The sequence below is a fragment of the Lissotriton helveticus genome, chromosome 5_1, assembly GCF_964261635.1.
Source record: "Lissotriton helveticus chromosome 5_1, aLisHel1.1, whole genome shotgun sequence".
NCBI lineage: Eukaryota > Metazoa > Chordata > Amphibia > Caudata > Salamandridae > Lissotriton > Lissotriton helveticus.
In genome coordinates, this window is record NC_136065.1 from 341,747,740 (window position 1) to 341,769,181 (window position 21,442).

The 21,442-nt window shown below is 42.9% G+C and overlaps 1 protein-coding gene across 1 annotated transcript in view; it reads right to left on the bottom strand.

The window, feature by feature from the left end:
- The window catches only part of CFAP74 (cilia and flagella associated protein 74), a 1,328,338-nt gene that overhangs the window by 1,200,400 nt on the left and 106,496 nt on the right, over nucleotides 1-21,442 (bottom strand). The window contains exon 5 of the mRNA XM_078642456.1: nucleotides 8,100-8,231. Coding sequence (XP_078498582.1) covers nucleotides 8,100-8,231 — 132 coding nt within the window. The remainder of the gene's footprint in view (nucleotides 1-8,099; nucleotides 8,232-21,442) is intronic.

Sequence of the window (21,442 nt, forward strand, 5' to 3'; positions counted from 1 at the left end):
ATTTTTCTCATTCTAATATTGGGAATTGCTTAAATGAACATCTTTTCTCCCTAGAGTTGGGTTTTGCGAACGAAATGGTAGACCCACCTATAGCCTTTCCCCCCACACTTCATGGAAGGGGATTATCGAGTGTCATAGATTACATCTTAAGTACACATAACATGAAAGTACAACTGTTTAAATTTGAAACGGGAGTTGATATTTGTAGCGATCACTATCCTAATAGTTTGACTGTTACAGTTCAGAGTATCCCTCAACAACCCAGGATTCCTAGTTTATTAAACCAACAAGTTCTGAGTATAGCCAAGCTAAATGGCTATTCAGTCAAATGGTCGAAAACAGATCCGGATGTATCGACCGCTAAGATAATAAAAAGAGCACTTCCCCTGTTGGAAACCTGTTTAGACCTGGAGTCTCCAATGGACCAGATTCTAACCAGTTTTATTGAGATCACTAAAATAATTAGAGAGGAGTTATTCCTTAAGCAAAAACACAATAAATCCCTAGAGAAGGGCTGGTTTAACCCTCAATGCCAAAGGCGCTCTCATCTTTAAAGGAGGCTTTAAGCAACCCTATAAGAGATCAAACTGAAGTTAGAAAATTAAGAAAAGAATATAATTTGGCCATTAAGAATTGCTGACAGAAAATTAAAAAGGGCCTTTGGGAACAGCTCCATGAGAGCTGCCATACTAAGGATAGCTCAACTTTTTGGCGAGTAGTAAAATCTCCTTTTATCTTAGGCTCAAGTTCTGCTCCCAGGATAGAAGTTGCAAAAAACACAGTTGATGGACAGAATGTAGAACAATGTCATACATTCACCCCAGTACAAGGATCTGGGCCTAAATCCATCGTTTTTTTGCACTCCACACCACCCTGGGTTAGGCACTGGCTTAATGCAAATCAGCTCTGACCCTGTGCCTCATGGGAACAGTCCAGTCCGAACTACCAAGCCATGTCTTTCCCAGACCGGAATCAAGCATCCAAGGACCGGTTTCTGGCTATCAGCCTTCATCAGCCTGGATAGCTTGACTCCAGTGGTGTGGAGAGCCTGGGACTCACGTCTGAGCATACCCAGCACACTCGGGGTGAAAATTGCAAAAAAACACAGTTGATGGACAGAATGTAGAACAATGTCATACATTCACCCCAGTACAAGGATCTGGGCCTAAATCCATCGTTTTTTTGCACTCCACACCACCCTGGGTTAGGCACTGGCTATATGCAAATCAGCTCTGACCCTGTGCCTCATGGGAACAGTCCAGTCCGAACTACCAAGCCATGTCTTTCCCAGACCGGAATCAAGCATCCAAGGACCGGTTTCTGGCTATCAGCCTTCATCAGCCTGGATAGCTTGACTCCAGTGGTGTGGAGAGCCTGGGACTCACGTCTGAGCATACCCAGCACACTCGGGGGTCATACATTCACCCCAGTACAAGGATCTGGGCCTAAATCCATCGTTTTTTTGCACTCCACACCACCCTGGGTTAGGCACTGGCTATATGCAAATCAGCTCTGACCCTGTGCCTCATGGGAACAGTCCAGTCCGAACTACCAAGCCATGTCTTTCCCAGATCTCTGTACTGGGGTGAATGTATGACATTGTTCTACATTCTGTCCATCAACTGTGTTTTTTGCAATTTTCACCCCGAGTGTGCTGGGTATGCTCAGACGTGAGTCCCAGGCTCTCCACACCACTGGAGTCAAGCTATCCAGGCTGATGAAGGCTGATAGCCAGAAACCGGTCCTTGGATGCTTGATTCCGGTCTGGGAAAGACATGGCTTGGTAGTTCGGACTGGACTGTTCCCATGAGGCACAGGGTCAGAGCTGATTTGCATATAGCCAGTGTCTGACCCAGGGTGGTGTGGAGTGCAAAAAAACGATGGATGTAGGCCCAGATCTCTGTACTGGGGTGAATGTATGACATTGTTCTACATTCTGTCCATCAACTGTGTTTTTTGCAATTTTCACCCCGAGTGTGCTGGGTATGCTCAGACGTGAGTCCCAGGCTCTCCACACCACTGGAGTCAAGCTATCCAGGCTGATGAAGGCTGATAGCCAGAAACCGGTCCTTGGATGCTTGATTCCGGTCTGGGAAAGACATGGCTTGGTAGTTCGGACTGGACTGTTCCCATGAGGCACAGGGTCAGAGCTTATTTGCATATAGCCAGTGTCTGACCCAGGGTGGTGTGGAGTGCAAAAAAACGATGGATTTAGGCCCAGATCTCTGTACTGGGGTGAATGTATGACATTGTTCTACATTCTGTCCATCAACTGTGTTTTTTGCAGTTTTTACCCCGAGTGTGCTGGGTATGCTCAGACGTGAGTCCCAGGCTCTCCACACCACTGGAGTCAAGCTATCCAGGCTGATGAAGGCTGATAGCCAGAAACCGGTCCTTGGATGCTTGATTCCGGTCTGGGAAAGACATGGCTTGGTAGTTCGGACTGGACTGTTCCCATGAGGCACAGGGTCAGAGCTGATTTGCATATAGCCAGTGTCTGACCCAGGGTGGTGTGGAGTGCAAAAAAACGATGGATTTAGGCCCAGATCTCTGTACTGGGGTGAATGTATGACATTGTTCTACATTCTGTCCATCAACTGTGTTTTTTGCAATTTTCACCCCGAGTGTGCTGGGTATGCTCAGACGTGAGTCCCAGGCTCTCCACACCACTGGAGGCAATCTATCCAGGCTGATGAAGGCTGGTAGCCAGAAACCGGTCCTTGGATGCTTGATTCCGGTCTGGGAAAGACATGGCTTGGTAGTTCGGACTGGACTGTTCCCATGAGGCACAGGGTCAGAGCTGATTTGCATATAGCCAGTGTCTGACCCAGGGTGGTGTGGAGTGCAAAAAAACGATGGATTTAGGCCCAGATCTCTGTACTGGGGTGAATGTATGACATTGTTCTACATTCTGTCCATCAACTGTGTTTTTTGCAATTTTCACCCCGAGTGTGCTGGGTATGCTCAGACGTGAGTCCCAGGCTCTCCACACCACTGGAGTCAAGCTATCCAGGCTGATGAAGGCTGATAGCCAGAAACCGGTCCTTGGATGCTTGATTCCGGTCTGGGAAAGACATGGCTTGGTAGTTCGGACTGGACTGTTCCCATGAGGCACAGGGTCAGAGCTGATTTGCATATAGCCAGTGTCTGACCCAGGGTGGTGTGGAGTGCAAAAAAACGATGGATTTAGGCCCAGATCTCTGTACTGGGGTGAATGTATGACATTGTTCTACATTCTGTCCATCAACTGTGTTTTTTGCAATTTTCACCCCGAGTGTGCTGGGTATGCTCAGACGTGAGTCCCAGGCTCTCCACACCACTGGAGTCAAGCTATCCAGGCTGATGAAGGCTGATAGCCAGAAACCGGTCCTTGGATGCTTGATTCCGGTCTGGGAAAGACATGGCTTGGTAGTTCGGACTGGACTGTTCCCATGAGGCACAGGGTCAGAGCTGATTTGCATATAGCCAGTGTCTGACCCAGGGTGGTGTGGAGTGCAAAAAAACGATGGATTTAGGCCCAGATCTCTGTACTGGGGTGAATGTATGAAATTGTTCTACATTCTGTCCATCAACTGTGTTTTTTGCAATTTTCACCCCGAGTGTGCTGGGTATGCTCAGACGTGAGTCCCAGGCTCTCCACACCACTGGAGTCAAGCTATCCAGGCTGATGAAGGCTGATAGCCAGAAACCGGTCCTTGGATGCTTGATTCCGGTCTGGGAAAGACATGGCTTGGTAGTTCGGACTGGACTGTTCCCATGAGGCACAGGGTCAGAGCTGATTTGCATATAGCCAGTGTCTGACCCAGGGTGGTGTGGAGTGCAAACAAACGATGGATTTAGGCCCAGATCTCTGTACTGGGGTGAATGTATGACATTGTTCTACATTCTGTCCATCAACTGTGTTTTTTGCAATTTTCACCCAGGATAGAAGTGGCAGTAACTGCAGAGGATTGGGTTAACCACTTCTCGAAAATTTTCTCTGGAGAAAATATAACCCAGAATGATAGTGGGAAAGCTAGGGACGGAGCCCTCTATACTCCCAAAACGTACCCTATTCAGTTAGCATTTGGCCATAATGAAATCATCACCGCCTTGTCAGCCTTTAAATCCGGCAAGGCGCCCGGCCCGGACGGGGTTCCGCTAGATATCTTTACCCATAATCTGGAGTTATGGTCACCGATTTTAACCCGCGTCCTTGAAGCTGCCATATCATTAGGGTTAATTGACTCATGGTCAACATCAACCTTGCCTCCCATTTTTAAAAAGGGAGATCGTAATAACCCTGCATCTTACAAGCCCATATCCCTCCTTGATTCCCTTGGTAAAGTTGCCGGTCGGTTGGTCCTCGAGCGCTTACAAGACTGGGCCGTAGCTAATGAAATTATGACCGACCTGCAATACGGGTTCCGGGAGGGTCTGGGAACCGTAGAGCAGGCGTTAAACCTCTCCCTTTTAATTGGAAAATACGCCGTAGCAAAGAATGGTAATCTGCATTTAGTGTATGTAGACCTATCCGCAGCGTTCGACTGTGTGTCACATTCTAAACTGTGGTCGATTCTTGCAGAACTAGGTGTTGACCCTTCCCTGGTTGTATTTCTCCGAGAACTATACTCTGACGCTTCGGCGAGAGTGAGATATGGGGTGAATGGCGAACTTACTACATCATTTGTTGTTTCAAAGGGAGTCAGACAGGGCTGTGTCTTGGCTCCCTTCCTTTTTAACCTTTATACCAACGGCCTTGAATTGGCCATGTTGGAAGGGAGCCTGGACCTTCCAACAATTGATCACCGTCCCATTCCCGCATTACTTTATGCGGATGATTCGGTGACCATGGCAAGAACCCCAAATCAGCTGCAGCACCTTCTTAATAGATATTGCAAGTTTATGTCATCCTTGGACCTTATGGTTAACATCAAAAAGACCTTCGTTATGCCTACTGGCAAGCGGATAAAGAAATCAAAACCTATCTTTATCGCAAAAACCATGCTGGAATGTACCAATACGTATCCCTATTTAGGCATTCTATTTGATAACAAAATGTCATTAAAGCAGGCCATGTGTAGCAGGAAATTATTATTCCTACGAGCAACAACTGCCCTGGTTGCATTTGCCCGGAAGCTAGGAAAGCCTCCTTCTGAAGAACTTATGAAAATATATTATGCTAAATGCCATAGCGTGGCAGTTTATAGTGCAGGGGTCTGGGGCTATGCCGCCGTAGAAGCTCTCCAGGTGGTAGAGAACGGTTTTATTAGATAATGTTGGCAGTCCCGCAGAGTGCGGGATTGAGTTGGATATGGAATTCATTACGGATAACATCAGAATACAGCCCATCCTCTTATGGCACCGAGTTTGGACCACGGAGCAGTGTAATTTGACCCGCTCACTTATTATGGATTGTCTGGGCCTGGCCAACTGGCAAAAAATCCCTTGGCTGGCCTACGTGAATAACTTTTTTAAGGATTTAGATCTGACCTCGTATTTCTTTGAGCCCTCAACCCTGATAAGCATCTCAAGGAAAAATCTAAAAACACTATGCTTATCTCATTTAAGGGAATTGCGTTTATCTCAAGAAATTAATAAGGCTTCGAATAAACAGATCTTAATTGTTCAAACTGCCCCAGGCATCCAACCATATCTTAAACATCATCTGAATGCCTATGAAAAATATCTACTGACTCTGTTCCGTTTTAATATATTTTTCCGCATTGTTAACTTCCCGAAAAAGCAAGATTGGTCAAAATCTATTATTAGGTGTCCATGCGATGACATTTCGGAACAGTCCACAATTCATGTCACGCTATTTTGCAGTTTTTATGAGCTCCCCCGCAAGCGATGGATTATCCCACTTTTGTTATCTATGGGTTTGAGATCCTGTCGCCTTGCTTTTCTCGTCTTGCAATATTTGGATTCCGAATTTAGTGCCAAATGTGTAGCCGGTTTTCTTAAAATGTGTATAAAATATCGGTGTCAGTATGACTAATACGTTTTTAATGCACTTGCACTTTATTAATAGTCTGCTTTTTAATCTAATGTGAATCTAATTTGAATTGTATTTTTTATTGTAACACTGCTCAAGTTTGTATGTTTGTATATTGGTATAATTACTTCCGCTCACTTTTTACAAAATGTCTGTTGAAAATGTACTTTTTATGGTTCCTAAAAAATTATGGCAACCGAATAAAAGATATATGACTGACAGTGGAACACAGCAAATGAGTCAAAAAAGCGAACTAAATATTTCCACACAAATTTAATCTTATACAGTTATACAATACAAATAAAAAAAATATTTTAAAACATATTAAAAAGCAATACACAATATATTTGTAGAAAACGAAAGTCGACGCAGCCTTTCGGTGAGTAGTCTATCAGTCACCTTCTTCAGGACAGTTTTTTTATAACGTCAAGAAATTACCCAACGTTCTTTTTCTTAAAGACAGCAAAATATATGTCTTAATCACTAGGGAACCTGATGATGTTCCTCATGATAAAACCTTAATGTAAATACAGAAAGGATGTTGTACACGTTGGAAGCCACAGTTTAATGATTGTTCATTGCATTCCCACATATGACTACTATTCCCACACTCAAGCGATACCTTGACTAACAGTAGACGATATTCACAGGATACATGTCTCTTTATCTGTGGCCTAATTCGGAAGGATCACTACTACGCCCACCTGGTCAATCCATGCAGTGAGTCATGACAATAACGCTGTATAATATGGATGAAGTACATGAGAGGCTGTGATACCCAAGACCTGGGCTCCTGCAGTATACAGCTGGTTACCACGGTGAGACAGCACAGGTACAGAGACTGATGTCTCAGAGGATCTTTGTGCAGTTGGTGGCTATAGACAAGATTCCTGTGGTAGGTAATGGTTTGAGGAGTTACTTCGAGCTTCATTGAGACCCAGGAAACCGTTGGGGACCTTTATTAATCATCACCATGAAAAATCTCCTCATTGAAACAACACACTTCAACTTCAGAATTAAGGCCTTACGTCAGTCCCAGTAAACTTACAAAAATTCCTATTTCTTTGGTGAGGTTCTTCACAAGTCTGGTACTGTGGATGGCTGATTGTTTCATCAATTAAAAATCAATGGTTTAGCTATCCAGTCAGATCGCCTTAAAATCCATGTATGTGTTTATTTGTTTATTTTGGGCTGGCAAGACAGGGCTTCAGCCTTCCAAGGTGACTCTAAGATAGGAGCAGGGGAGCAATATTTTCAGGAGATAAACTGAAGCAGGTAAGGAAATCCTTGAATGTATGCATGTGTCTTGGGCTCGTATTCAGGGGGTTCCCTGGCATGTATCTGCAGGAAAACAACTTGGTCTTCTTCTTTTTTTCACGTCAATATCGTTTAGAGGAGGGAAATGGGAAGGATGTGGGCATCTGTGGCTCAAGCTTAGGTCGTGATTGAATAACCGTACTGGGCATCACATATTGACTTGATATTTTGGTGCATCTTTCTAGTAATCCATAAAAGCTGATCTATCATATTTGGCAAATCCTTAATGCTTAAGGACTTGGAGGTGTATAGGATGAGGAAGCAAATCGTACATTACTTACAAACAATTTAATTACTATGCTTCCAATTCTTTTTCCATGTACTTATATCCTCCCACCTTCCGGGGGTCTTTTTCAGACTGGAGGTTGGCTTACTGAGTTAAATCAGGAGTAGGAGAGGTTGGTACAGTGCAATCCATTTATAAAGGTGGCAGGAAGAGTAGCTTCCTTTAATAGTTTGTATTTTATTTTTATGGGAGCAGCAGGGTGTCTTTTGCAAACGTGGCCACCTTATTAATTACGTACTGGGCTGTGTACTGTGGTTGAATAAGATTATGTGTAATTAACTTACTTGTAAGTAATTGAAGGCAATCAAACACAGGCTGAGTGCACTAACTGGTAGACAATGAAGTTGGTGCACTCTAATCCAAGGTCACATCATACATACCCAAGGATAGAAAGTGTCTGGTTTAAAGAGGGAAAGATACAAATAAGATGTTTTTGAAACAGGATTAGTAAAGGAAACATTGTCACAGTTGTGAGCATGTCATCCAGCACAAGACAACATTTCAAAAGGGTAAACAAACCTGAGTTTCTGAATGGTTAGCTCCTTCTCTCTGTATATGGCATCAAACTGGTTGAGATTCCGCCTTAGATTCAAGGTCCGAACTCTGTCGGCATGTGTAAACTTCTTCCTCTCGATCCTGGGGCTTGTAGTACTAAAAATTATAATGAAGATTCAGCTGTTATACACAATTGCACATATGAACCATTTGAGATTTCGCAGGTTTATTGTTAGAATTTGTCAGGACACACTGGTTAAAGCCTAAAGTGAACATGAAATACAGAGAGGGTTGTATAAAATTTTGAGTTAACAGGGAACCAAGCAATAATTGACACCTGTTCTGGTTGTCCACCCTCCATATTATCTGCCTCATTTAAAGGAGGGGTGAGCAATGTGGTTCTGATACTGGGGTCATAGGAAACACATCGGGTGCCTCACAGCAGCCATGTTTATTTCCTGGACAGTAACATCAGTAAAGTATGATCAGTGTTCCCAAGGTATTGGAAGAAAACACACATTTCCCAAAAAATAAAAAAAAACCTCTTTGGGGGTTGGTATGACAGTCATTGCATGGCAGCATGCTGACATTGTCAGTATCCTCAATAAGTGCTCCTGCCATATCGGTGGAAGCACCAAACAATCCCTGCGGACTCGGTGAAGAACTCCAGATTTGCTGGGCGGGCTGCAGCTCCTACAGAACTCTAGCCAATTTGAGAGGATTGAGGTCTTTGTCGATGCCCAAAGCGTTTTGTGAGTTGCGGTGCTGAATATAGTCCCTGCAAAGAGCAGGTCAAGTGAACTGTTGAGGTGCTAGTGTTGACCTAAGACCTGGCCAAAAGACAGCCCTTGTACCCAGGGCCCACCATCAAGGTCCAAAGTGGCTTCTGGATTCACCAACGTTCACACTCAATGTGAGGCCTGTGCTTCCTACCAGAGCCGGCTAGCTATGGCCAGATGTTGAATCCGTTACATTCTGTTTAGTAAAAGCGGTGAGCCCCTATAGTGATGTCATTGTCGATGTAAATGTTAATGTGCATTTTCATGCTATCTGTGATATAATTTATGGTGTTGAGCTGAGGAGCGGTGCACTGAGGGTGGATGTGTTATGATTGTGTTTCACACCATACTTTGAAGTTTCTTTCGGAAATTTCTAAGGCTTACAATAAAAAAAAAATTCTGCGTTAAGAATCACAACTTTCGTTTAACAGATTGTCAGTGAGTTTTTTTTTCTCTTCAATTTCTTCAATTGTGTACTTTGGCTACTGGTCAGAGGCTATGTACAGCATGCTATGCATACAAGGCATGGCATTGAACTACACTCCGTGGTCTGCACAAGAACCTGCCGCAGATGACTGCTACACAGGACTGAATGGGAGAAGAGCATTTTCTAATGTGCTGAATGTCGAATCTAGAGGAGAACTAAAATATAATTGAGCAGCATCAAAATATTTATCAAAGTTGGTAGTCTCCTTAAAATCATAGAACCACCAGTGGCCGTATTACCGATGACTGCGCCAGCGCTAATTGCCGCTGAGCACCAGAGTATGTCTGTGTTTATGTGCGTTTGCATCTGTGCGTTAATACAATATATTGATTTGTTTCCACTCTCTCCATTCTTGTAATAATATGCACGTTCTGGGCACTATTTTGTGCAATTGAGCATTAGGCGGTACATCATGTATTTTGAATCATTTACTGGCTTTAGAAACCTGGCAAACTGTATCTAGCACTTTTAAACTGTCTTAGCATAAAGAGTACAAACAGTAAACTATGTTTACAATTTCTTTCACAGCACCATGATGGTAAAGTCCTGATGAAGACACAGTCTACGTGTCGAAACGCGTTGACAGGAAACCATCCATTATCTATATTATACTCCCCTTTTATCTATGAATGCATATGTAATAATGCAATGACGTTTTATCAAACCTTATTAATGAGCTAATGATTTTATCAAATGTTGTTCTGTTTGTATGGAATTAAAATGTACTTCATATGCTAAAGCAGTTTTATACCATTATTAACTATGGCTTGTTTGCCATTTGAATTGTGCCAGTAGTTAACTTGTGTGCCTGGGTGTGTTACTTTACATACACGTTAATACAATATGCGCACAGACGCAAATGCACATAAAGACAGAGTTGAAAGTCTGCGTCAAATTCACAACGGCATTACAGACCGATGTTCTGTACTGCCGTTGAGTGCATACTCTGGCCCACAGCGACAATTAGCTTTGGCGCAGTCCTCAGTAATACAGCCCCAGGTTTACTCTGAACCGGTGATCTGTCTGCTAATAGGTCACCAGATCATAGTGGAAGTCGTATCATCCGATTTAGGGCGAGCCATCTGCAAGGATCTAAATGACCCAAAAATGCTGTCCAGCGAATGCAGAGGGCCTGGATAGCACGGATGCAAGGACGCAACCCTGTGGGACCTCGTGTTTGACAGTAAATGATGGGAATTTTGAGGTGTCCATTTGAACATACTATTCGTTGGGAAAGAGTCAAACCAGTGAAGGACAGGGTCAGACATGACCATAGGGAAAGACAGGGTTTGAAGTAGAATTGGTGACCAATCATGTCAAAGGCCGGAAACAGACCAAGGATTTCAGCAGTTACTTTTATCCGCGGTTTGGAAAGAACTGTCTACCACTTGTAGTGGGCAAGTTTTGGTGCCGTAGTTTTAGCGGAAACCAGACTCTTTCATCTGAAAAAGACTGTGGTTATCAACATGGCTTTAAAATTGACGAGCTACTGAAGAGGAAGTGAAGGCAGGTGTACAATACTTAACAAATTCATTGTGGTTCAGGTTAGGTTTCTTGAGCAGGGTAGGATTTGGCCAGTTTTCAGGCAGGGTTGAGTTGTACTTCTGTGTAGATGGCATATGTTTAGACAGGGAAAAAGGCTGCAAGGGACAGAGAATTAATGATGCATGATGAGACAATGTCTTTATCATAAAATGTTGTTTAAAGGATCAGAGAATAGAAGCCAGGTCGGTTAAAATAAGAGATTGAGAGGAGTGCCTTGATGGGTAATTTTGTTGAGGAGCAAGTAACGGGACTATATGGGTTGTAGAAGTTGGAGGGATTTATGTTGTTGAGGATGGTGTCAATTTGATTTTTGAGGAAATAGCTGATGTTTGTTGACAGAATGCGGGATGGAGGGGGGTGGGCATAGGTTCTGCAGCTTTAATTATTTTAATTATTCTAAAAGTGTGATTCGTTTGTTCTTAAATTTTGCAATGCTCTTAGATTCATGTTTCTAAGTGGTAATTTGGGTTTCACATTTTCTAATGAAGACTTCATTTTTTAAGTCCAGCAGGTCCACTGGAGATTTAAAAGCCTTCTACATCCCCTCACGTTTCCTTGTATTGCGCTTAGAGTCAATTAGATCTTGGAAGTGCAAGGGAGCATTGGGACTGGGCCCTGGAACGTACCATTTTGGTACAGAGGTTGTTGACAGACAACTTCAAAGTGTAATTCGGAGTGCTGAGGAAGGTGTTCACTTTATTTGTTATTGCGAGGGAGTGGCTGGCCAAGGAGTTTTCAAATCTTTGGGGGGAAAGGTTCTTTAAGGATTTGGAAGTAGCTGTGGGTGGCCTGGGTTGCCCGTTGTCTGGAGATTTTGGGAGAGGGAATTGGAAGGGTTGTGCGTAGTGACTGAACACAAATGGGGAAAAAAGTGGGAGGCTTCCGAGAGTGAGGAAAAGGCAAAAAGGATGAGATCAAGGTTTTTGCCATGTTTCTGGGTTGTGAAGGGGCTATGATAATTGAAGTTGATCAACTTCTTAGAGGTCCATGGGAGAATCTCTTAATATTCTGATTAGTGTTGAGATTAAAGTCACCAACGTTTATGTGATATAGAGATGAGGTTTCAGAAGTTGTTATTGAAATATTTACCAGAAGTCGGAGGTGACAAATAGGGTGAAATGTGGTGAGGCAAGCTGAGCCATTCAAAGCTTTATGAATGGAGGGTTGGTGGGAGACAATAGTTATGGAGAGCTTATGTCTGATGGCAATACCATCAAAAGATCAAAGAATGTGTGGCTTCTTTACTGATTTAAACTGTTTGTAAAGTGCCACTCAACCAGAATTTTGTCAGATTTCTATACAGCAGAACAACAGGAGTTGCAAGTCAACTCCTTTACACATAAGCCATCATGGAACCGTTCTAACACAGTACATCTAAAACAGTGTTCAGGATTCATTATCAGACTTTGCATATATCAAAGCAGGGAGGTATTGATTGTATAATAGTGTAATAGTATGATATGCATAAGAGCAGAATCTGCCTGCAGAGTGGGAAAAAGAAATCAAGAAGAGTGAGAAGAGTGAGAGAATGAATAAGGTATCCAACTAAAAAAGATAGAAAAATTACAGCTTTGAGGCTTCAAGGAAAGAGCAAAGCGATAGACAGAATAATTACATATTTGCTACTTCAAGAAAAGAGAAAAAGGGAAACATCACAAGTGTGAGGTAACGTGAGAAAAAGGGGAGAGAGTGATTAAGGCATGGTGAGGAAGGAACGACATAGGAAAGACTAGGTTAAGGGAAGAGAAGAGATGATAGTAGAAAGAGTTAGGAAAGAAGGGAATACAGAGTTTGATGGAGTAGGAGAAAAATGATACAGACAAGAAAGACTTTGTTTTCCGTCTGTAATTATCTGTAAAAACGGAAAACCAGGAGCCTTAGTTATAATTAGCTCAGGTAACTATAACTGCTGAGAATTGTGAAATTTGTTGAGAGTATTAACCTACAAAGTACATACCCAAGGTACAGATAAAACTGACCATTGTTATGTTAATCATATTTATACAGAGCACGTTCATTCAAAGGTTTCTTGGCCCTAAACAGGGTCAACAACCAGAAGGGCAGAGGTAACTGGCCAGAAAAGCTAATCAGATTGTTCCTTCTTTGAAGAATCGTGTCTTTACCTTTTTCTGGAAGTGAAACAAATTGGTATAAAATGTCCCCGAAAATTGTGGTTAGCAAATTAGACCATTGAATAAAAAGCTTTTGGGGCATAGGGAGAAGTAAAAAAACTGGTTTAATTTGGCATGCTTTAAGTGATACAGTACAAGTAAAAAAATACAGGAGAATTCTGGAGTTTAATAGCTCTCAATAGTGCTATTGAGAGCACTATGGAGCGGTTTTAAATGCCTCAGCCATACCCATTCACTATTGGGAATGATCCAACTATTAATCAGATTTATACTCTGCTAAAATAAGTGAGGAATACCCCCTGTGATGCGAGGAAAACCCTTTGATATATGAACATGGTCATGAATATCAAACCTAATTTTCACCTTAAAGTCCCACCATCCGGAGAGGTGATTAACAAATGACTTATCTTCGGTAACGCTCTTTTTGCTAGAGACTCTAATTAGCCACAGATTTCTCACCTTTTGAACATTCCCAAGGCATCAGACTAGATCCTGAAAGTTTTCCACAGTACCTCTGTGTGCCAGAAGGTGATGTAATGCGGCTCAGCACTGACGCTGTTCTGCTCTGGAAGTGATGTGTACCACCCCTGCATGCTGATGTCAGTTGCTTTCGAGACTGTCCACGCTACCAAACGTTGAGCGCCAAAAGCAAATTGATAGACCAGTGTGCAGATTCCTAGACTTGGAATCCTTAATGGGTAGTGTCCAATGTCAGAGCAGGGAGGAAGGGAGGCGCAGTGAGGGATCTGCCTCTAGATAGAGTCTCTACCAGAAAACCCATTACTGAAGGTAACTTGTTTAACTGATAGAGACTTTTAGCCGCAAATTGGCAGTGCCCATGGGAGGAGGTCTGTGAATTGACTCAAACCAGAAAGTCTTGCAGAACAGAGCAAGCAAAGTGCCCACCTCAGAAGACTTGGTTGTCCACACAATAGTGCTTTGTGACTGTATGGAGGCACGCCCACATAACTGCCTGGCAGATGTCCAGGACATGGACTCCAAGTGTTAATGCAGTGGTCGAAGCTTTGGCACTGGTGAAGTGGGCCCTTAAGCCTTCTGGAAACAGCTTTTTTGGCAATGGTTAGCAGCTTTTAATGCAGCGCATGATCCAGTGCGAGATGCTATGCTTCTGCACAGCCTTGCCTTTTTTCTCTATGGTGAACCCCACAAATAGCTGACCATCCACTCAGTGGTCTTTGGTATGATTGATGTAGAAACTGAGCTCTTTTTTGGGGTCCAAGCGATAAAGTTTCTCTTCCTCCTTAGAGAGGTGAGGCAGCTCATAGAACGCCAACAGGGTTATGGTTTGACCGACATGGAATGGTATCGCAACTTTTGGGTGGAAAAAGGAGGCCCTAGTTCGCAGAACCAGCTTATCGGGGGGAAAAGGTAGTGTATGGTGGATAAACACACAGAGCCTGAAGCTCACTCACATGTAGTGCAGACGAAAAGGCAATCAGTATCACAGTTTTAATGGTGAGAAATCACAAATGACAGCAATAGAGCAGCTCAAATGGAGTGCACATTAGATAAGTAAGGACAAGATTGAGGTGGCATTGGGGCATCTCAAACAGTAAGGGGGAAACCTATCGTAGCCCTTTTAAGAATTGCATCACAACAGCTCTTTTTTAATAAAGAGTGCTGCTCAGGCAACTGGAAGATGGCCAAGAGGGCTAAAAGATAATCTTTAACTGTGCTCAGAGCAAGGCCTTGCCAGGCGAGAGACAAAATAAATAATAAAACATCAGAAAGTTTGGCATGGGCCTGCTGTAGCGGGAAACTTTTTCAGAAGTACCTCTGCATGGGAGGGGCGGAGTCAAGGAACAAGGCGGCGGCAGGCTAGCGGCTGTCGCGGAGCTCTCCACCCGAGCGTATGAGTAGAGAAGACCCGACAGAGCTAAGCGGTAAGAATTTGATGGCCGGAGGCTCGTGAGCTTCCCTATGCCTCGAGAGTGAGCGGCTTTTTTCTCTCTTTGTTGTCCTGAGGAGAGCTGAAGCGGTGAAGGCAGCGAGGCGGCGTAGGAGAAACAGAAAAACGCAGAGGTCGGCGCTAGGACCACGGGGCTGGGAAATGGTTACAGCGAACGTCAGCTGGAAGGACGTTGAAGGAGGAAGTACGCGGGACCCGAAAAGCAAGGCACTGAAAGCGGCAAGAGTAGATTTCGGAGATACAACGGAGAAGCCTGTCACGAGTAAAGGAGTAAAGATAAGTGGTGAAATACGAAAGGGGGGAACTTGGAAGTGGGGCAGATGCCAGTACATAAGAAGCGTTTTTCTATTACAGCAATATAGAGGTCCAGTGTTTTGGGGGCATTTGTCTATGAGTGGATACCCCTTTCCTGCCATATTAATCACCCTTGATAGAGGCAAAGCTCGTATGGAGGCAACCCCACCAGAGGCAACAGCAATAGCACCTACCATATTTCGTCAGAGGGAAGGGTGCCTAGAGACCAAGGCTGGCACTGGAGCCTTTACACTAACAGACGCTAGTTTAGCAAAATCAGAGCACGAGGGGAAGGACCAGGTTAATAGCAAGTTGGTTAAAAACCGAGGAGAGGTAGTCAAAAACAGGTACCAGCTGAGGTCCAAACAAGAGCTTAAGCAGAGGGGGGTCCTAAATTCAACTGAACTTGGAGAGAGGGTGAGACCCTCACCTCTCATTCCACATAAAAGCAAGAGGAAACCTAGTTCCAAGAAATCTATTATCAGCAAGCCTCTTCAGCAGATTCCAACGCTAAAAAACACCCCCTCCCTCAAAAGTTACTTTAAGGTGCTAGAGAATATGAATTCCTGCAAAAGAGGGGGTGGGTGTAGAAGAGATCCAGCAGTCCACGCAGGAGTCAGTGCTTACCCCCGCACCTGGTTTGGTTCTCTCTAATAGGTATTCTCCATTGACTGAGATTAGAACCGAGGAGGCTTTAGTAGACTCAGAGAGTCCAGTAAATATAGGCAGCGACACTCTATTAAGCTGTGGCGGTACCGATATTACCGCGGGTAACTCCTCACTCCATCATGAACTCTTGAGTCATAGTGAGTCGGTGGGAACTCACACAAGTGCATTGGCATTGGCCTCAGATGTCGCTTCTATAGATCTGGCCATACTAGAAAAAGAAAAAGAAAAAGGAAAAGAAAAAGAAAAAGGAAAAGATAAGGGAACAGAGGAAGATACAGGCATGTTTCCTACTTCCCCACAGGAGATAGAAAAGATTGGGCTTCTGCTTCATTCCCTGAGAAGCGATCTATTGGAGAAGTTCGAAATCTCTGAGTCTAACCAAAAAAGATTACACGATAGGTTTGACTTACTAGAAACTAGAATGGATGGAATAGAAGCACGAACAGTTACCTTGGAGAAAGAGGTCTCTACCTTGTCAGCGATTACAACAGAAACCAGTGAGGAACTAGGTGCCTTAAGGAAACAGAATAAGGCGTTAACGATGGACATGGAGAGACTGGAGACGTACTCAAGACGGAACAACCTCCGTATTCTAAAAATACCTGAAGGAGAGGAGGTAGGAGATATAAAAGCCTTTGTCTGCAGACTCCTTAGAGAGGGGGTATTAAAAGACCATACAGATATAGATCTCGAAGCGGAGATACAGAGAGTGCATAGGGACCCCTTCAGGATACACCAAGACCGTAAGGGGCCCAGGAAAATACTGGTTTACTTTCAGACTTTTTCTGTTAAAGAGCTGATATTGAGTAAAGCTTTAGCTAGTGCCTCTCTTCACTACAGAGCCAACCCATACCAAATTAGGTCTGACATAGGAGGAAGAACGGCTCAGAGGCAATGGGAATTAGGGTCAAGAATGCCAGAGTTGAGATCTTTTGGAGCAAAAGTGCAGATGAAATTCCCAGCCCTGCTCAAGGTCATGTGGAACAATAAAACATATACTTGTAACCAGCCGGAAGAGGTAGATGATCTGTTAAAGAGGATGAGGGAGTAGGCAAGGTCAGGTGGGTGACTTCCTGTCCTAAATTCTAAAATAACTAAATATCTAGCCTTCCTTTGGAATAATAAAAAATACTTACACTTGTATATATTCCTGTATATAGATGGTGTCTGAAAGGCATGATATAATTCTGAGGCGTAAGATAACTATTAAAATAAGATATTAATTAATTAAATGATATACCATGATATACCAAGCCATACGAAGTGCTGGAAAAAAAAAAAAACCACTATCACATAGTTTTTGGGGTCTGCACATTAGGTATGATTAATTTTACACAAAAAGGAGGGAGATGAGGTAAAGGTCTGAGCTTAGGGAAGCATTAAAATTGCATGTAGGTATTGATGAACTAACTTGTATTGCTATCACTAGATGTTGTCACGGGATAAGGGACTAGAGCTATAGAGAGGGCTCGATAGGTGGAGAGCTCCACAAGGGCAGGACAAACGCCCAAGATGAAGGGGGGGTTCCTTGGGGAGGGGGGTGTGGGGGGGAGAGGGGGGGGGAGGGTGGAAAAAAGAAAAAAGTCCTCATTTAAATATAGAAACTCTGAAACAACTATTCACATACATAGACAAACACAGAAACATAAACGCACAATTAGCTATTTTAGGTAATATAATTGAGCTGAACAGGGAGAGTAAAATATGGTTATGGCTACTAACCCCTATATAAACAGTAAAATCATATCTTGGAATCTTAACGGAATAGGAAATCGAAGGAAACAGCAGAGGGTTTGTGATTTCTTAAAGAAGCTTGAAGCTAGTATATACCTACTCCAGGAGACCCACATTGAGGAAAATGAGTGTAAGAAGGTCTTTGAGAAAAGGCATTGGGTACAGGACATTTTATGCTCCAGGCAAAAGGGAACAAATAAAGGAATAGCAATAATCATCAGAGCAAACAGGAATATTAGAGTTCAGAGGTGGGATACAGACCAGACAGGGAGATGGTTGGCAGCTGAGCTCTCAGTAGCAGGTACACCTTACAATGTTGCAGTCTACTATGGCCCTAATGAGGATAATGAAACTTTCTTGGTTAAACTCGAGAGGGTTTTAATCTCCAGTAGGGCACCTCTGATCTTAGGGGGAGACTTCAATCTTGTCTTAGACACTCAATTAGATCGTACTTCAAGAGCGAAATATACCTTGCCGAAGAAATCCCTCACTGTTTTGAAAAATATAATGAAAGAACATAATTTGTTGGATGCATGGAGAACAAAAAATGGTGATCTCAGAGAATACTCTTTCTATAGTAAAAAATACAAGCAATTTTCGAGAATTGACTTATTCTTGGTAGATCACCTTTTGGAACCAGCCCTGACCTCGGTTACTCACATCCCTGTAGGCCTTTCGGACCACTCAGTAGTACAGCTTAATATTAACCTTTCAAATGCTACCATCGAACGCAGATGGACTCTGGACAGGACAATTCTCTTAGATGATAATATGAAAGCTAAAATCTGTAATAGCATAAGGGAGTATTTCTCATTTAATGTGGGCTCAGCACTAGAACAGATAGTGTGGGAGTCATTTAAGGCTTTCCTCAGAGGTGTATTGGGATCCCAAATGAGATTAAAAAGAAAAGAGATGAAAGACACAGAAATTAAAGATCTCGATTCTATTAAAAAGAAAGAGCTGGAATTTCAACACGCAGCTCTGGAGGAAAGGGAGAGGATCCCAGAACTAGAAAAAGAACTCTTTGAGCTGCAGCTGAGTCTTAAAGCCAGTGCTGATAAACAGATTCACGACAGATGGGAAGTTAGCAAACTAAAAAACTTCGAATACGGAGAAAAATGTGGGGCAATTTTGGCGTGGAAAGCAAGAGCTGACAGGACTAGAAATAACATTGACACCCTGATCCAAAGGGCCTCTGGAAATCAGTTATTTAAGGAAGAAGAAATTAGGGAGGAAGCCAGAGGATTTATGGAGGAGCTATATCAAGAAAACATCAAGATTGGCACAGAAGACCTAGAGAAGTGGTGGAACCAAAGGGCACTACCACAATTGAATGAAGAGGATAAGAAGATCCTGTCAAGAGACATTACAGAGGGGGAAATAAGAGCTCAACTAAAGAAAATGAGTAGGAATAAAGCCCCGGGCCCTGATGGTCTGCCGACAGAGATCTATAAAGACTATGAGAACGAGATCACTCCACATTTACTGACTCTTTTTAATAACATCTATCAGCAAAAAGGGGGTATCCCACCATCTTGGTTCGAGGCCACCATCACCCTAATCGTAAAGCCAAACAAAGATCCAAAGAATATAGAATCATACAGACCCATATCTCTTTTAAACTCGGACCTTAAAATATTTTCTGGAATATTGGCCGAAAGACTATCTAAAGTTATTAAAACTGTTATTCACCCTGACCAAAGGGGCTTCATTCCAGGACGACAACTTAATGAGCTGACCTTTCAGATTATAGGCGCAATAGATTATGCTCTATATAAGGGATTGCCACTTACCATCGTGGCAATTGATGCCGCGAAAGCTTTCGACCAAGTCAACTGGGTATTTCTGTGGGACACCCTAATAAGGTTTGGTTTTCCACCACCTTTTATTCAGGCTGTTAAAAACTTATACGGACATCCACGAGCTAAGGTTTTAGTTAATGGAGCCTTGTCAGACTGGTTCGAGATATCGAGAGGGACGAGGCAGGGTTGTCCCCTGTCTCCTCTCCTTTTTGATTTATATATTGAGCCTTTTGTTATGGTGATTAGATCTGACCCAACAATTTCTTCTTTCAACATGGGTGGGCTGGAACTTAAAACTGCGTTATACGCTGATGATCTGCTATTATATACCACAAACCCATTAGAAGCGATCCCAAAGTTATTCACTCTTGCAGAAGAATACGGAGCAGTTTCAGGATACGGCATCAACAAAAATAAAACAGATATAATGAGCTGGAATAGCCCTATCCCCATTCCTGATGTAAAGATTAAGATTAGATACTTGGGTATACATATCACTAAAGATCTATTAGACTTACCTAAAGTGTCTTGGCAGGTCGTGGTGAAAGACATTATCAAACTCCTTAAAAGATGGTCTAATCTTCCTCTTAGTATTTATGGAAGAGTTAATTTAATTAAAATGGTAGTATTACCAAAAGTGACCTTTTTATTCAACAGTATTCCGCTAACATTCCACAATAAATATATCTTAAATCTTCAGGGGAAAATAAGTTCATTTATTTGGGCATCTAAGTCCCCAAGAATTGCCTGGAAGGAGCTAAGGAGAGGGCTAAAAATAGGAGGACTGGCTCTCCCTCATTTGTTTAACTACTGCTATGCATTTCACGTAAAAAATTTTAGACTCCTGGCCAATAAATTAGATGCATCGTCACATGGTCGTTTGTTTCAAGCTCTTCTATCTGACCTACCTCAGGGCCTTGAATTTTTCTTGTTTAAATTCGGTGCCCAAAAATTCTACAAAAAAGTCCGCCTCAAAATTTTACTAACTGCCCTAAAAGTTTGGCATATAGCATGTAAAATATGGAAGATTCCATATTATAATTTTTCAGCACCAATTTGGGACTCCCCCGGAACACCAGAATGTCTATTAGATAGACTCTCATTCCCCCTGAGGGAGGCGGGTTTAAATCGATGGGGAGATCTCCTGATGAATCAAAAACTAATGGATTGGGTATCCTTATCTAATATAACAGGAGGATCTCTAGCCAGGTTTAAATATTATCAGCTATCATCATGGTGGGGGAGCCAAAACTGGATGTCAGAAACTGAAGACTGTGACCTTTTAGACCTGGCAAACAGACAAGTAGGTTGGAAGGGTGAGGTCTCAGCGTGGTATAACGCATTAATTAGGGCAAATGATAGTCAAGAGGCAGAGATCTCGAAACTCTGGGGAGACATAATAGGAGAAGATCCTGAGAAACAACTAGAGGTATGGTTAGATTCTTTTGCAATCTCTCAGAAAACAATAAAACCCGCTAATCTTAGGCGAAATCATCTTTTTACGGCATACAGGGTATACTGGACCCCCTCCAAGCTTTCAAAAATTTCTGGAACACTACATGTATGCCCTAGATGTAAACATGCAGAGGCAGATGATATACATATTTTTGTAGAATGTAGTGAGATTAAAAATTACTGGTTAGCAGTCTGCACCTTCTTGGGGGAGGCACTGGTTAGAACAATCACAGGTAGCCCTAGGTTGATTCTGATGGGTTTGTTGGAAGAATATGATTTGACAGATAATATTACCCAGTTTATATTTTATGTGATTGTCATCGCTAGAAGAGAGGTATGCAAAGAATGGAAATCCCCAACCCCTCCTAGGTTTGCAGAATGCTTAAAGAACATTATGGCTATCAGTAAAACAGACCTCAAATGTGGTGGAGAGGAGGCGGAAAAGATTTGGGCACCGTTGCTTAAATGGTCGGACAGTTAGACACTAAACGTCCAATGATTATGCCAGGGGTTTGTGGTCTCGTCCTCCCCGGGCCAAGG